Here is a 16,934-nt window from a genome sequence, read left to right on the forward strand (position 1 = left end):
CCCCCGCCGCGCACGCGTCGCGCCCCGCGGGGCGGGGGAGGACGGGGAGGCCCCGCGTGCCTCGGGGGCGGGGCCAGGGCGCCGTCACGTGACACCGAGAGACCAATCAGCGCGCCCCACTGCTCCGGGCGCACTCCTGCGCGGAAGCGGCCGGGCTGGACGGGAGAAGCTCCGCCCGGAGTCGGGCAGGGCTCGCGGCCGGCGCTTCCGGTGTGCGACGCGGCGCATGCGCGCGGGGCCCGGCGTCAGCTGATCCAGCGCCGCCTTTGCCGCCGCCGCCGGAGCGACTCGGGCGATTCGGGCGCGCCGGGCCGGCCCAGGTGAGACGCTCGGGCCCTCGCCCCCCGCCGCCTCTCCCGAGCTGCGCCCGGGGGTTGCCCTCCTCTGCCGGTGAAGGAGAGGGGGGACGGCTCTCGCCGCTCCCCGCCCCGCTCGGACCCTGCCTGGGAAGGACGCGGTCTCCCGGTGGAGCCGCTCGCAGAGGGAGCGCGGCCCCGGCTCTGCGGAGCGGGTGTCGCCGGGGCCCGGGGCAGCGGCAGCCGATCTTCGGGGAGCCGTGTCCCGGCAGGACAGCCCGCTGGAGGCGGCCATGCGCTTCCCCGCCCCGCTTCGCTGCCAGCAGAGACCGGGAGAGCGGAGCGGCCCCGAATGAGCAGCCTGCCGAGCGCTCCTCCAAGGCGCCCGATGAGCTGCTCTGGGGCTATGCCGGAATTCCGTACAGAAAACAAGCAGGGCGATAGCGGCTGGGTTCCAGTGCCAGGTCATCCCACCATCTTGAGTGGGTGGATCTGAGTCTTTCGGTGCCGTGGGCGCAGCCCGGCGCGGAGCGGAGTGTTCCTGCGGGCTCCTCGTGCAGCCCAGCCGCGGCAGGAGAGCCCCCCCGCTGCTTTGCTCTTGAATAGCCTGGTGGCACATCAAATGCGCTTCCTATTCCTGTAGCCAGTGACAAAATTCTGCCTTAGATGAGGTGTTCCGAACATCACTCTTGGCATTCGCTTACAGGCAAGACAGAAATTTGCATGATTGGATTCTGGATGATATTGTTCGTGTTACAGGTAGCTGTGACATTGGAGTATGTGACACATAATGTGTCAGGATGCATCCATTCCTTGCACCTGCCCAAAGTGATTTACTTTCTTAGGAAGAAAGTGAAGTCTTTCTTTCTAAGATTTTACTGTCTTCCCTCAGAGAATTTGCACTTCTGCTGGGCATAAAAGCAATTTGGTGATTGTTTTATTCATTGTAATGCAATACTTCAGCAAAGTACACTGGCTATTTGATCTAGCATGGTGTTTCAAATGCTAATTCTGCTTGCTGAAGTGGAGAGGGGGTGGAAAAGCAGGAAAACCTGCTGACAGACTGCTAGAAGTGATTTATTAGCAAGAACATGCCAAATACAAACTGGCATTTGCAAGTGGAAGTTTGAGAACTGAGGCAGATCTTCAGTATGTTGTGAGTTGTGATGTATTTGTGCTGAGTTCTGCACTGTGCAGGTCTGTAGCAGCTGAATGTTTGGCTTCTCTGTGCAGTACTTCCAAGTGCCTTTTCAATGACCAGCAAATATAAATATGTAATAATATCTACATTTTATTATTTTCTATGTAAGAATATATAAAGTGTATACCAGAATTTGCACATCTCTGAATTACCAAAAATACAGCAGATTTTTTTTTTTGCTGTGCCTATCAGTCTGTAATGAAAAGTCCTCTGGGAAAGTTTTATTCTTTTATGTGGGGAAAAAATTAGTCTTAATTTTGTGATCAAGTGGCAAAGTCTGACATTCAGAAATACTAAATCACCATGGACATCAGCTTGAGAGAACAGGGAAGGAGAAATTAAGGCAACAGTGGAAAATGGCTGCTGGCATCAGCTGACTGTTCAAAGGGGGGTTGCAGTCTTGTGTTGCAATAGTAACACAAGATCTCTGTTTCCTGTAAATGCTGCCTTGTCATTTTCCAAATCAACAGTTATTTTTTACAGGTAGTGCTAATAGGTTTGAGCCATGAGTGATTCGTGTTGCTTCATTTTTATAAAGCATTAGCTTAAATTTAGCTTTTGTTTTGGTCTAAGTATAAACATTAACAGTTTTATGCCTCATTGACCCTGATTTATGAAGGCTGTGGGCCTTAAGTGTCCTTCTGTTGTCTAATTTTTTTCCCAGGATGACTTCATGCATTTATCTTCCAGACTGGCATGGGTGCTGGTGTTACACATTGTCATCCAAAGCTGCTGTAGTCCAGCAGGTTACCAGATGATTCCCCTGAATGATTCCCCTTTTAGAGGCACTGTGCATTCCCCCTTGTGTTTTCATGCCATAATGGTTTGTCTTTGGGTTCTCAAGCCCTGGAAGTTCCTACTGATGGGTTTCCCTCGTGCTTTTAAATTGCATGTTTGTGAGCTATGGCTGTGTTCCTAATTACTCCTTTAGAAAGAGTAAAAGGATTACAGGATAATCTAGTTGGGGTCTGGTTACTTTGATGTTGACCATAAAATGTTGAATGCTACAGCTGACCAAGTAGTAATCCCTCTTTTTTTTTTTTCCTCTGTCTTTTTAAGAAAACCCTACAAAACACAAACCATGCAACAACCCAGTGCTACATTGACTGAAATATATACTTTTCTCCATGCTTGTTTCATTGGTTCAAAAGTGGGGGATTTCAGACTTGGAAATATTGAGGCATTGTTGAACAACGGTGTCCATGTGATTTTTTTTTTTTTAGGCTGGAATTTTGCCAATGAAAACAGACCATGTAGTCAACTGGAATATCGTGCTCATTCATTCTTACTCGACATCTTAAAGCATGTGACTCCTTTAGCCTTCCAGCTGGGCAGAGAAAAACAGGGTCCTACTCCAGCAGAAGAAGCAGAATGAATTTAACCTTCTCAGCCTTTTTTTCCTGTGCAGAATAAGCCAGTCATCACCTAAATGTCCAACATGCAGAACCAGTTTTGACTGGATCTTCTGTTTGTCATTGTTGTATCTTGTTTTATGGTATAAAAAGCTTTTTGCTTGTCTTTGATGTGCTCACTCCATTCTTCCCTTTGGAAGTGGACAGCTAAGCTTGTACCAAATTCTTGGGTTTGGTCATCTCTCCTGGGGTTAAGTTCTGCACTCATAAATATTTTTTGTATGGTTACTTTATTTCATCCAAGCATTTATTTCTCCTGTGTCTGTCAAGCTCTCAAGTTCAACAGTCCCATGTCTCAGAAGCATTGACCATTTGCTGCCAGCTTTTCAGATGTCCATACATGATATGGCTGTTCTGACAGACTTTGCCTTCCAAGGCCTGGCTTTACTGAAATTATACGTTTACTGTGAAAACCAGTAAGATGTATATGGGTAAATCCTAAAGTCTAACAGACCCTGTTACTACCACTTAACCAAATGGCAGATAAAGACCAGTTTTAGCTGCAGAATTTGCTTGTTTCATCAGCTTGACCACACCTCTGAGCTTGTGTAATGGTAAAATTCAGTGTCATTGCTCACTCTGTTCAGAATTAATTTGTCTGACAGCGACCCCTCTTTTAATTTTGTTATAGTTTACAACATTTTGGGGAGTCTGTTATGTTCACATCAAAAGTAATCAGCAAGAACCAAAACTAGCAGGGGAAGCTGCCCCAGTTAACCGAGACTCATTGTGCTGAAAAGGTAAATGAGCTAAAAAGCCTGCTGGAAATAGACCCATTGCAGATAAAAATGCTTGAGAGCAGTGGTGTTCTAGAGGATCTCTGTAGTATAAAAGCCTTATCTTTGTCCTTCCTGAACAATTGAAAAGTGCTCACGTTGTAAGGATTCTCATAGCCAAGTTGAAATGTTGGAGCTCTGGTTTCAGCTGACCAGTCTGCCCAGCTGTGTTTCTGCCAGACAACATCCCCTGAAAAGTGCCAGAATGTGTGCTGTGAAGATGCTGTATCCCGTCTTTAGGCTGCTGTAAGCTGTGCTTGCTTTCTGAAGTGGTTTGTGGTGGTTCATGTAGAAGAGAGGTGGTTTGGATGTCTGTGTTCTGTGCCCTAAGCATGAAGAGCAGTTGTGGTTGGGATGGTTGGGTGTGAGGAGGTATAGAAAGGATATGGGAAAAGCCATGGACTTCACAGACAGCTGTGCCTTTATGGGAATAATTTATTATAGCTGGCCAAAAGATTTCAGGTATGCAAGTTTTGTGTGAGAGTCTGAAGAATGGCTTTACGGTATTTTTTTAATATCTGAACAAAGAAACTGCATCTTGCAAGAATTTCAGTTAGTGGGGCAAATGTTTGGCCCTTGTTACACTGTATCATTACTTTATTTCCTACTCTGAAAGCAAGACCTTAAAAAGCAGCTCTTCAGAAACACCCTAAGATGGTATTTCAGACTAACTGCAGTCTATATTGGTAAAGATGCCTAAATAAGCAATTCTATTATGTGAATTGCCTATAGATCCTTAAAATATTAAGGGTTTTGTTGTCATGGGATAAATTTGCATGAGCTGGTGGATATTCAGACATCCACCACAATATGTAGTTTAAACAATGGTAAAATTAATATGTTGGAAGGCCTCTGGCTGTTCTAAAGAAGCTGTGAATACTTCAGGTATTATTTTATTGAACATAAGATTTCCAAATGTAGCTTAGCTTGCTTTGAAACATAAAGATGCAGTTTTTCATTATAGGAAAAGTCAACCTCAACTTAATTTCCTTTTTCTGGAATTCAGTGCCAACAGGTGTGCTGTGATTCCAGCCAGGTGTTTCATTATATCAAAGGTGCTATAAAAGAGTACTTCTGTCTGCTAGGGATGTTGGATCTTTCTCAAAGACTTTCATGCAGACTCACTCCTGGTTCAGCTCTTCAAACTAGCTGTCAAATACCTTGCATGATAAACTGGAGTTTCTGTAATATCTTAACTTTAAAGGTGACATGAAATTTAGGTGTAATGATGAAATGCTTATTCCAAAATCATGCTCAGTATTTTAGCTTAGCCATTACACCTGGGGAGAAGGGTTAGCCAGTAGTGAGGCTTATAAAATGTAGCTTAGCTTGCTTTGAAGCATAAAGATGCAGTTTTTCATTATAGGCAAAGTCAACCTCAATTTCCTTTTTCTGGAATTCAGTGCCAACAGGTGTGCTGTGATTCCAGCCAGGTGTTTCATTATATCAAAGGTGCTATAAAAGAGTACTTCTGTCTGCTAGGGATGTTGGATCTTTCTCAAAGACTTTCATGCAGACTCACTCCTGGTTCAGCTCTTCAAACTAGCTGTCAAATACCTTGCATGATAAACTGGAGTTTCTGTAATATCTTAACTTTAAAGGTGACATGAAATTTAGGTGTAATGATGAAATGCTTATTCCAAAATCATGCTCAGTATTTTAGCTTAGCCATTACACCTGGGGAGAAGGGTTAGCCAGTAGTGAGGCTTATAGAGGAGACAATATATTTTAGTGAGCCTAAACAACTCCTGTAATTCTGTATGTAAAACTGGGCCTGACTTAAAAACCTAGCAACAGTTGTTTTGTCAAATTGCACACCTTTTGTCTGTTGATGTAAGATCTTCAACTCTTCAGAAGTCACTCTGCTGAACTGTAGTAAAGTTTGCTGTTGTAGTTGCTTACAGCTACGTATTTATTTCATTTTAGTGTTTGTCATCTTAAAGGTTAGAGCAACAAAAAGTATTTCAAGTAACAGTGCCAACTACACCTGAAAATGGAGTGACTTTAAGTTAATAAAAGCTAGGGTCGATTTTAGTTGAGCAGTAACATTAGTGAGGTTAATGAAAACTGTTCATCTAGAGGAAATGACTGAGCATTGCACTGAGCAGATGGCTGCAGAACTTTTCAGCCCTAGCAGCTAGATGACAGGATCAGGATAAGAAAAGAAGGTCACTGTAGAACATGGAGATGAATTTTGTATTAGTGTTCTGTATTATGGTTTGGATTTCAGTTGCATTAGGTCTTTCTTTTTTATGAAAGTCTATCAAACCAAAGGGCAGAATGTGTAGCAGGCTGAAAGGAATGTCAAATTTTTTACAGTAATAAAATTGTGAAGCAGTGTGGCAAATAAGAACTAAGGAGAGGCTCATCAATTTCCTCCTCTGGAGAAGCCTCAGCTGAGAGGAAAGAATTGGTATAGAAAACCCTATTATGGAAAATTGTAGCATATGAGTCAGTTGATGAACATTTTTTCATGTGGACAATGTGGTTTTCTCTAGTAACAGGAGTGTTTTAATGGATTTAGCTAGGGTCTTTATCACTTCTAGATAGAGCATGATAGCTGTGTTTGATGTTTGAAGGCCGCTTATCTACTGAGCTGATCAGATCTTCAGTGGGTCAAAGTACTTATGCAATGAACACCTTGCCGGCCTTTCTGTCTAGTTTTATTTTAGCTGCTGACTTCTTAGTCATGTTCAAACAGCTTTGTTCTAGAATTGTTCTGTACTAACTGTAGGAATTTCCCAAGCTGCTGAATAAAAGCTTGGGTGGTGGAGTTACAGCTTGTAGTGATGGTACATCTTGCATGGGCAGACTTCACACCCTTGCTTTAGGAATATATACTGTATGTTGTATATATGTATCAAATATAAATATATTGTTATATCTTTAGCTTGTATGCAAGGCATGATGTTTATTTGAAGTATCAAACTTGTATGTATCGGCATGCCCACAGCTAAGCCCCCAGCTGTTTTTAGGAAGAGGTCAGTAGGAGCTTGTGGTGGACTTCATGAATTCAGTGTTGCATGGTCTCACTTTGTAGCCATCATGTGCTGCAATGACAGTGGCAGCATAATTCTCTTTCACGTGGATTTACGTGTACATGTGCTGAGCAAAGCAGCCTCATGTGAGAGGAGGGGGCTTATAAGAACCCAAGGAACAAGTTATGTGGAAGATAAATGGTCTTGTAGGGTTGCAGATGGGTCCACAGTATGTAGCTGATCATCACTTAAGCAGATTCTGGATTGATCTAGAGCAGAGGTGGCCTCAAAGTGCTCTGTGACAACTGAAATTGTATGAATAACTAAGTGGGAAAATGTCCATATTGTTGAGTTTAAGAAGTATTCTTTCTAGCTCAGGGCTTGGCAGGAGGGTTGGTGCTGTTCACTTCACAATGTCTGTGTCGTGAGAAGACTGAGCCACGTGGTTGTGTTGAGCACAGGACGTGACTCCTGCCTGGTTTCATCAGAGTGCAGATGGTAGCTTGGGAGGTGTTTGATGTAGCAGAGGGTTGTGCTGCCATACAGAGGGACCTGGACTGACAGGAATCCCATGAAGTTTGACAAAGAGAAGTGCCAAGTGCTGCACCTGAGGCAGAATAACCACATATCTTGCTACAGGCTGAGGACTGACTGAGTGCTGAAAAGAACTGGAGGTCCCCAGCCGGACATCAGCTGGCAATGTGCCCTTGTGACAAAGGCAGCCAGCACTATCCTGGGCTGTGTTTGGAAGAATCCCACCAACAGGTTCAGGGAGGTGGTTTTTCACCTTGGTTAAACTTGATGGAAACCACATCTAGAGTGCTGTGTATGGTTCTGGGTTCTTCAGTGGAAGAAAGATGTGGCATAGGGGTGTACATCCAGAAAAGGGCCACAAGGACTATTAAGCAATTGGAGGTAGGAAAAGCAGATGAGAGAGCTGGGATTATGTAGCCTCAGGAAGAGAGAATCTTATTGTAAAGTATATAAACACCTGGTGGGAGGGAGCAAAGAGGATGGAGCCAGACTCTTCTCAGTGCTACCTGCTGAGGTAACATGACACAATGGGCACAAACTGAAATACAAGGAATTCCCTTTAAACATAGGAAAACACTTTACTGCAGGGGTGTCTAAACACTGGAACAGGTTGCCCAGAGAGTTGTGGTGGCTTCATCCTTGGAGGTAATCAAAATGCATTTGGATGTGGCCCTGAGCAGCCCACATCAGCTTGCTTGGAGCTGGGGGCTGGAAGTAGATGATTGCCAGAGGTGCCTCTGAACCTCAGTAATTCAGTTGTTTGGCAACTGAGAAATCTGGAGTAATTTCCCTGCTGTATTACAGTAAAATTATAACTCTGCACACTGTGAAGGAACAGGTTTCCTGAGAATACTATTGGGCTTCCTTTCCCAGTGACCTGTGTTAGAGTTCTGGGTGTGTTGTTTTTTGTGGGACAATATCCTAAATTCTAGATGTGAAAATGCTGCCAAACTTCTGCATTTGTCTAGTAATTCAGGCACTGTATTTATTTTTTTTAATACTTCTTCCTAAGGATATCATCTGTTAGAAGGGGAAGTTTAAACTGTCCTAGTTACAGGAAATCTGTGGCAGTGATTATCTGGTTATTTGTGAGGCCCTTGCAGCAGATCTTCATGCAGCTGGACAGGATTTATGCACTGTGCCACAGTCTGCTCAGGTGAGCACAGTAAATGTCGGCAGCCTTGAATCTGAAACATTCCTCCAATGTGACACTAAGCTGATTGTCCAGTGTGGGTGGTGATCTTTACTGTCCTGTAATGTCTAGGTTTTTAATAAGAAGAGGAGGAAGTATTATTTTCTTTGGAAAACTCTTATGGTACATTTTACTGTTTATGCCTATTAAGCTTTCCTGGATATCAAATGTAAGGGCTTATATTCTGACTCTATTTTTCTACCCTTGGAAATCAAACCACATTAGTCTGTTTCAGATGTGCTAAAATGTATGACCTTCAAGTTCAAAGTTATTCCAGCAGAATGATTCCTGCCATTGATGACTTACTGATGTAACGCTGCTACATCCAAATTATTGATGCTGTGCTCTTCACTACAGTTGTGGTTAATGTCTAGGCTTTTGTGGCAACCTGAAGTGCTGGTAATCCTAGAACTTGCAAAGATAGACTTGAGAAGTTGTGAAGACTGCAGGGAACTCTTCAGCTTCATGCAGGTTCTTAGGGAGGGGTCACACAGCTGCCCATGTTCTGTTCAGCGTACAGGGCAGTGCCTGCCCATCTCTGAAAACAGCTGCTGTCACTCAGGGTGGCACAGCTCTCTGCTTTGTGGAGGTGCTGGATGTAGTACAATTGCCTTAGTGCTTCTGCTGGCCAGGGGAAGGGTTTCTGAGCCTAAGGAAGCCTCACAAGACTCCTGGAGGCAATCAATACTGTTCAACACGCTCATGCAATTAGTATTGCAGTGTGCTCAGCGCCTCCCTGTGCAGTCTGTTGTTAAACAATTGTTCTGTTAAGCTCTTCCAGAGCACAGCACACACTGACATGGCTGTATTACACTGGAGGGCTGGCAGGTGAACAGATCCCAGCAGAAAACATGCATCTCTTTCAAAGATGTTTATATAGTTGTATGCACCACTCATTGGACACTGGAATTCCCGGCTTTGTAGGAGGCCCTTAATGCAAACGCCGAAGCCTTTTAATTTCTTCTGCTCGGTCCTGTGCAGTAGAGAGAGCACAGATGGGAGTTCAGCTGGGCTCGAGGTGGCTGGAATTGCTATTGCGGCATTCCTCGGTGCTGGTGGGAGAGAGAGACTGATGACTCATCAAGTCAGGTGGTTGTGCCTCTGCTGTGTGTCAGAAATTTCGTTCCCCTCTGCAGCAGCTTTCTCATCCTTCTGTGTAGGGGCACTAGAAGGACGATTATTTCGCAAGCGGTGATGCTTCACTGCTGAATTCTAGCTTTTGAATTGGGCCTGTGGGTTTTTGGAACTCCCTGCTTCTGCAAAATAAGGTAAGGAGCCGTGTTTATGTGATAAAATTGTCGTAGGTTTTCTTCCTTGCTGCAAGAAGGCTCCTTCTAAAAATCTCACTGGAGTCTGAATTTTGAAATAATCTTTATGTTAAGGCAGTTCGTCATGTAAATTCTGTGTCTGATCAAATGTTAGATGCAAAACTCAGGAAGAGTGAAGCAAACCAGGTTTCTCCAACATTGAGAGCAGGGCAGTTACATTTTTTAGGCTACTGTGTAACCAGATTACTGTGCTGGGGAGAAACCAAGATAGAAAGCTCAGGTTATGGGCTCTTTCTTGTTTAATTAGGACTTTAAAATCAGTGTAATAAATCAGTTTTTAGTTAGAGAAGGTTCTGCTGCAAGCAATACTTTGATTTTGGGTACTATTAATCAGAATATGACTGCTAGAGCTTAAGAGCATGTTTGAAATCAATTGGTGAACTGTTTTAGAAAAGGAAGATGTAAATTGTAAAGGATACAAAATGCATCTTTACTCATAAGGGAATTAAAATTTTCTGATATCCTATGTAGGTGTGCTAGTGGGCTTTTGTAGGAGGGAATTGCATATAGTGCCTAATACCTTGTGTTGCCAAGAGGCCTTTCAAAGGCCTCAGGGGCTCTGTAGATTTCTGAAATGATCAGCTACCATGGCTTCTGGGGTACATATATGCTTTAGGGAATTTCATTATCTTTGAGTACTGGCAATGAAAATACCTGACAAAGTAGAAAGGTAAGCCAGCATTTTGGCCCTCAAGGGCTTTTCCATATAAATTGGAAATCTGTAGTGGTAATACACAAGCGCAAGAAAATGATGCAAAGATAAATAACAGGGTATGTTCCCCCCTAATTTGTATTCAGTGTTAAGAGATGTGTAGCCCCTTAAGAAAGAGGTCAGCCTGGCTGGGTGGGCACTGGCTTTGTGTAGACTGTACTTTGGAGGTATAGTGGAGGTAAAACAGAGGTGAGAAAGAATTCACATCTTTTACACTTGAAATAGTGAATAGGTATGTGTTTAAAAGCTGTTGGTGTAGATGCTAGAGATCATGGTAAAGACAGGGTTTATTAGTGTGTTGTTAGGTGGTCTAGTGGAGGAATCCCCTGCTCTTTCACTTTAGAAAGGTGGCTGTAGGAAGGGAGAGGAGCAGAGCAGCCACAGGAACAGGAGAGGCAGGTGCTGGCTGTCAGGATGTTGCCATTTAACTGCAGAATGGCTGCTCTGAGGTTCTTACTTGCCTCCCTAAAAGGTAAACAGTTGCTTCAAGCAGGTTTTGATTATGAAGAAAAGTTAATTTAAATTGAAACTGGCCCAGTGTTCCTGCTTTTCCTTGCTTTTGTATTTTGACTCTTTCATATGGGACATTGTCTAACTGCCAAGCTGTGTCACTAATTCAGTTATGAGAATGTGGTTTAACTCTCTCCTGTGCTTTTAGAGATGCTGATAGTACAACACTGGACATTGTTCTGTACTGTTATATTGAAGTTAATGTTTAATTTGGATTTATAAGAACAACTGCTTATTTCGGTATGAACAGCAATTGTGCTTGCTTGAGTTTAGTTGTTAAAAGCAAAAAAGATGAGATAGTTGTGTTAGTCAGATCAGAACCAGCTCATACCAGCTGCTCAGGAACTGCAGATTGCTTTGCCAGGACCTCCCCTCTGCCATTTGTCAGAGGAGGCATTTGAGAAAAAAGCAGTGAAATCAAAATTGTCTCCTGGGTCTAAACACTGGGAAGTGTGAAAGATAACCTATGGAGGGTGGAGGGATCTAATGGATATCTGGCTTAGCATTTGGGCTCAAGACCCATTAGCAGGTCTGCTCCAAGCTGGTGGTGACTGAGCCATGATCAGCTGTTGTGGTGGCTGCTGTGGAATAAATCAGTGGCAGCCATGATAGACAGTACACTCCACAGAGACATGGAGTCAGGAAGAGGCTATTCCTTCAGGATGAACAGGGGTTTGGAATCGTGGGAGATCTTTTTCTTAAGGAGAAGTGCCATCAATTTGAAACTTATAGATCAGTAAAGAGGCTGAGGGGCAGGGGACTTGTATTATTGTATTAAAAGGCTGGAAAACGGCTGTAGGATTTCAAGAATAGCAAAAGTCAGCTACTGCTCCCAAAGAATAGGCAAAAACTTATCCTTTAATTCTACTGGAAAGGGTGGCAATGGAGCTGTTGTCTTGCTTATTGTACACAAGGCAGGTTTTTAAGCCTGAGTATACCTTTGTATTTACTGCCTTGTGGAAGATGCTGGGTGAGAATTGTCTGCTCTCAAAGACTTGAGTGTGAGTGTGAACAGATGCCTCCCAGTTCGTGTCACCGAACAAGGGCCTCGATGCTGATTACTGTGCTGGGGCTGCCATAGCACACCTTTCACCACTGCTGTGTCCTAAGTGTGTCCATACAGGAAAAATGGGAAGAGTGTGGCCTTACAGTTCTCTAACACCCATCAGTTTCCAAGGTAACACACAGCACGATAAGGGCTCACAAAGCAAAACCGCTAAATCCTCTGATCCGCGCCGGAAACAGGACAGCCCAACTGTCAGCCACAGCACAAACATGGATGGAGGAAGTCTGTTGATAAAACAGCTTTTCCAGTGCCAGTTGTTTAGATTTCCTAAACAGTTACTGGCATGAGATGACAGCCTGTTGTTTAACTGTTGCAAGTTGGGGGTTTTGCCCATTATTCAGCACAGTTCTTCTGTAATGCTCCATGGGTTTCACCGAGAGCAAAGACTGCGTAGTACATAGCTGTGAGACAACACATGGAAAGGATTCACGTGTTTGTGTGCTGGTGCTTCTGAAAATCTGTGTTTCTTCCTCTAAGTACTGTGATTCAGCACCTTAAGATAGCAAAAATTGAATTTTCACAATTAATATTTGTAGTATTGCATTTTAGGGACGGGTGGCAGTAAAGCAGACCCAGAACATTCTCTTGCTCACTCAGAATCATGGAAAACTCCATATTTTGAAGGAGGGTAATGAGATGTGGAATACAAAAGAGATTTTCTGTCATTTAAATATTCTATTACCAAGCTTAAAAACAGAGAAACAGTGTTAGGGCATTGTTGCACTGCATCTTTTTCATTCAGTAGCATTCTGTAGAGCATATTATGGGGTGATGTTCTACTCCTGTGTTTCTGCAATAAGGAATCTGAGATATTTTGTTTGTTTAAATCAGTTACTATTTCACTTTTTACAGCTTTAAAATCATAGTGGTTAAGGTGCTTCAGACTATGAGTTCAGAATTCTTTTTAACAGGAAATAAGAAGAGAGCAGAGGGAAGAGGAGTAGCTTATTATGTGTGTGTGTTCTTCAGGACTGACTCTTATTTTTTTCTTTTGTTCAGTTGAACAGGCAAAATGGACTTCTCCAAGCTCCCCAAAATACGTGATGAGGACAGAGAGGCTTTTGTTGGCTATGTTTATGGAGTCTCAGGACCTGGTAGGTATTATTTTGTAAAGGAAGTCATAAATTTTGTTTTATTTAGGACCTTATTAATCTTCACTTGAAAGCAGAGACATATAAAAAAGCTCTGGGTGGTGCTTTTAATGCTTTTTTGGGTGGGGGACTTCAAGAAGAATTACTGACTTAAAGTCTGACAAACTAAAAAAACTGCTAACAAGATGTTGCCATTAATTAACCTTTTTTAAAAAATGTAATGAGCAGACGCAGGCAGTTGAATAAAAACCACAATAATAATAACAAAAGGTAAGCTTTCTGTATGAGAAAAAGCCCCTTGGTTGGAAATCTGCAGGGCCCAATCTGCTAAGCTTCTCTAGAGGGGTATGAAATAAATAGTCTCTTCTCACTGAAAGTTTGTCCCTGTGCTTTCTGAGATCCTCAGTCCTTGTCAGTGTCAAACTGTTCTGTTTACTGCACCATGGGCTGGGAGAGCTCAGCAAGGAGCCACAAGAGTCAGGGAAGGTGATAGAATGTGGTGATAGTGCAGCTGGCAGAAGCAGGACTCTTTCTTCATCTTTATCAGCTGAAATAGTTTAGGCTCTGCTTGGAACAGCTTTTGAACACAGGTAGACTCTACTGGCGTTTCTGCTCCGTCCTGCATTCTCTTCAAGAGCTGAAGGAAAGGATGGGAATATGAGAACAGAAGATTAGCAAGTATTTTTGTTAATGCAACATATTTGATGAATAAGAAAATCCCTACCTAAATAGGCACGAGGTTTTAACTGCAAATTCTGTAACTGCAGAGGTGGTACTTAGAAACAATTTTAAACTGACACAGCTTTCTTTCCTAAGAAGTGGAAAATGTATTTTTGTGTAAATATGTGAAGCTTACTTGCATTACTGTGATCATAATGTTCAAGACATAATAAATTTTGTTCTAAAGCAGCCAGAACTCCATATATGACCTGCTGAAATCTATCTCAAGGCATCAAGAAGTTTCAGGCCCAAAACATGCTGCACAACAATCGTCATCTGTTGAAAGTTAAATTTAAGTACCCTAAGATAGACAATGCTTTTCTACAAAAAACAGTATTTTTTTAAAAGCTGTCTAGGCATCACTTTAAGTGCAAGGGTATTTAGCCAGGTGCCTTGGCTTCATCTGTCCATGTTTGTGTCAGCATCCAGATGCTACCAAGGTAAACAGAAGTTTAGGTGACTTGAAAATGCTGGCTCCCAACCACAGGTATATGTAACTACCAGGCATCAGGTGAGTTTTGCCATTTTCTTGTGTGTTTTCATTTAGTCAGATGAGGATGTGGCCCAGTTCACTGCAAAGGAGAAGTGCCTATAGAATTTGTTTGTCAAAGTTTACAGCATCTCACACCCTCAACGTTTGCAATCTGCCAGGACAGATAAGAGAAATTATGGCCTGAATTGTCCTCTGAATTACTACATTCTCATAGTGTCCTCTTATTCTGGATAAAGGACAGAGTGAAAACTGTAGGAAAACTTATTCTTTTGACTTTTAAACTAGAGTTGTGGCATCCTTTCATGAAGTCAAGAGTGTGTGTCTGATATGGGTGAATACCAGGTCCATGCTGTGCAGTACTTACAGACTTGTGATGGGTAAATTTCCTGAGCTGCAGGAAAAATAACTCACCTATGTGCCTGTCTTTTGCAGTGGTCACAGCCTGCAACATGGCAGGCGCTGCCATGTACGAGCTGGTACGAGTGGGACACAGCGAGCTGGTGGGGGAGATCATCCGGCTGGAAGGGGATCTGGCAACTGTCCAGGTCTATGAGGAAACTTGTATCCTTTTCACTGCTCCCTCTGTGCTGCCAGATACTTTGGGTTCTGGCAGGACCTCTGTTCTGCATGTGTTTTGTAAGTTTTGATGGTTTTGAGGTGAAGCTTACCTTGTGTGGCTATGTAGCGAGGAGACTTCTTTTGACTGGAAATCAAAGCGTACCTTCGAATTCAAGTGCATTTTAATGCCTCCTTGTTAAGGCAGTTGACAAGGGTCAACCATAAATGGCAAACCTAAGCAATATTTGTTGCATCTTTGCTTTTGATAACTGTGCTTGTATAATGCTTAAAAAGAAATGTGAAGTGGGCAGGATGCCTTCTTCTGGACGGAGTATTTTGCCAAACATGATAGATTACACTTTTTCTTCTGCAGTAGGCTTACTCTATCTTGGTCCAGCTGTGGTGCAGCATATATTCTAAAAGCTAGACAACTTAAAATGTATTTTTTATTACACACACACACACATATGTGTGTATATACATATATATGAGAGAATGTAAAAAAAAAAAGTCATGAAACTTGAAGGCAGGCCTCTTTCCCCCTCCCAAGGGGACTGTATCTGTAGAGCCTAGGAAAAATGCTGTGCTGGCTTCCAAACCTTGGTTCTGAAGAGCTTGCTGGCAAACTGCTGACTAGGTCCTGTCTCTGCCTAATAATTTATCATTTTAGATGGCATCATTGTTACAGTATCGAGTAGCTTTCAGTACATGGAACAAGTTTGAGTATAGTTTACTTTTAATGTCCTGTTGAGAGGAAGCTTGGTCATAGGCCTCTCCAAAGTCGACTTGTGTTAAATCTATTAAATTTGTCTAAGTTTTGGAGATTTCTTTTGTATTCCTGCAGGCCCTTCTGCCAAGGTGCTGGCCCTTTGCAGAGAAAAGTCCATTGTGCATCTTTGGAGCTTAGGTGGTGCACAGACCTGACAACTTGATACAAGATAGGAGGGCAGTAGTGCTGGTCTTAGACAAAGTCCTTTTAAAATTAGGCTGCTGTTGAAAAAAGCTGTGCAAGGCTCAAGATAAAACATCTGTGCTCTGTAAACAAATTCTGAAGTGAAAAATTCCATATTTCCTAACACTATCTGACTTAAACAGCCTAATCTGTTTTCTAGGTTTGAAGATGTAAGAAATGTGTGATGTTTTGTCATCCCACTGCCTGGCACTGCAGTGAACTCATCCATATTAGTTGACATTAGTTGCCAACAGCAGGTGACTTGAACAAATGATTGTAAAGCAGGATATTTGCCACTACTTAGCCTCTCTAGAGGGTGGTGAACTTTGCTGTTTGAGCAAATTCAGAATTTAGTATGAGCCCTACATGCTTCTCAAATGCTGATGTGTAACATAGGAATAGTATTACCTTAAAGTCAGAAAATGAACTAGAGAGTATGATGTGAGCTGGTGACTTCTGCCTGGTTTCTTTCCCTTGTTCTGGATGACCTTTTCCTCAGCAAATCTTTAGCTGGTGTCTCTGTAGGAGACCCTGTGCTCCGTACTGGGAAGCCCCTGTCAGTGGAACTGGGGCCTGGCATTATGGGAGCTATTTTTGATGGTATCCAGAGACCTCTCTCAGACATCAGCGCCCTGACCAAAAGTATCTATATCCCTAGAGGTGTCAACGTGTCAGCTTTGAGCCGAGATGTCAAATGGGACTTCACACCTTCCAAAAATCTGCGGGTAGGTTCTGACAATCCTGTGTTCCCCTCTTGCTCCTCTACCCCCAGAGCTTAGGCCAGGAGCAGTGTGCTAAGGCTGTGGCTGCTGGGACCTGTGGTTAATGCTGTGTTTATTGAAGTTTGCAAAAAGGAGTGCTAGGAGGTGGTAGTGATGCATGAGACTGGATGGGGATCACCAAAACTTACTTGATATGATTTACTGTGTGTTGCTGCTGCATATGAGGTATTTACGGAGTTTTGATGTATTTACCAAACCATAGAGAAACTCATGGAATTGCAGTAAGCATTAGCAGGAGCAGGTGTTACCTGGGGAAAAAGAATGACTGCAGCACGCATTTTGCAAATGGTGAAGATAGCCTTAGAGCTGGAAAATGTCATGGCTTTAGCCCTT

The 16,934-nt window shown here is 43.1% G+C and overlaps 1 protein-coding gene across 1 annotated transcript in view; it reads left to right on the forward strand.

Moving 5' to 3' along the window:
- Positions 1–176: 176 nt before the first annotated feature.
- ATP6V1A (ATPase H+ transporting V1 subunit A) overlaps positions 177–16,934 on the forward strand; it is a 30,830-nt gene continuing 14,072 nt past the window's right edge. Inside the window, exons 1-4 of the mRNA XM_041463748.1 lie at positions 177–320; positions 13,005–13,099; positions 14,742–14,870; positions 16,330–16,544. Coding sequence (XP_041319682.1) covers positions 13,018–13,099; positions 14,742–14,870; positions 16,330–16,544 — 426 coding nt within the window. The 5' untranslated portion in view covers positions 177–320; positions 13,005–13,017. The remainder of the gene's footprint in view (positions 321–13,004; positions 13,100–14,741; positions 14,871–16,329; positions 16,545–16,934) is intronic.

This window comes from Pyrgilauda ruficollis, unplaced genomic scaffold (assembly GCF_017590135.1).
Source record: "Pyrgilauda ruficollis isolate IOZ18807 unplaced genomic scaffold, ASM1759013v1 scaffold17, whole genome shotgun sequence".
Lineage (NCBI taxonomy): Eukaryota > Metazoa > Chordata > Aves > Passeriformes > Passeridae > Pyrgilauda > Pyrgilauda ruficollis.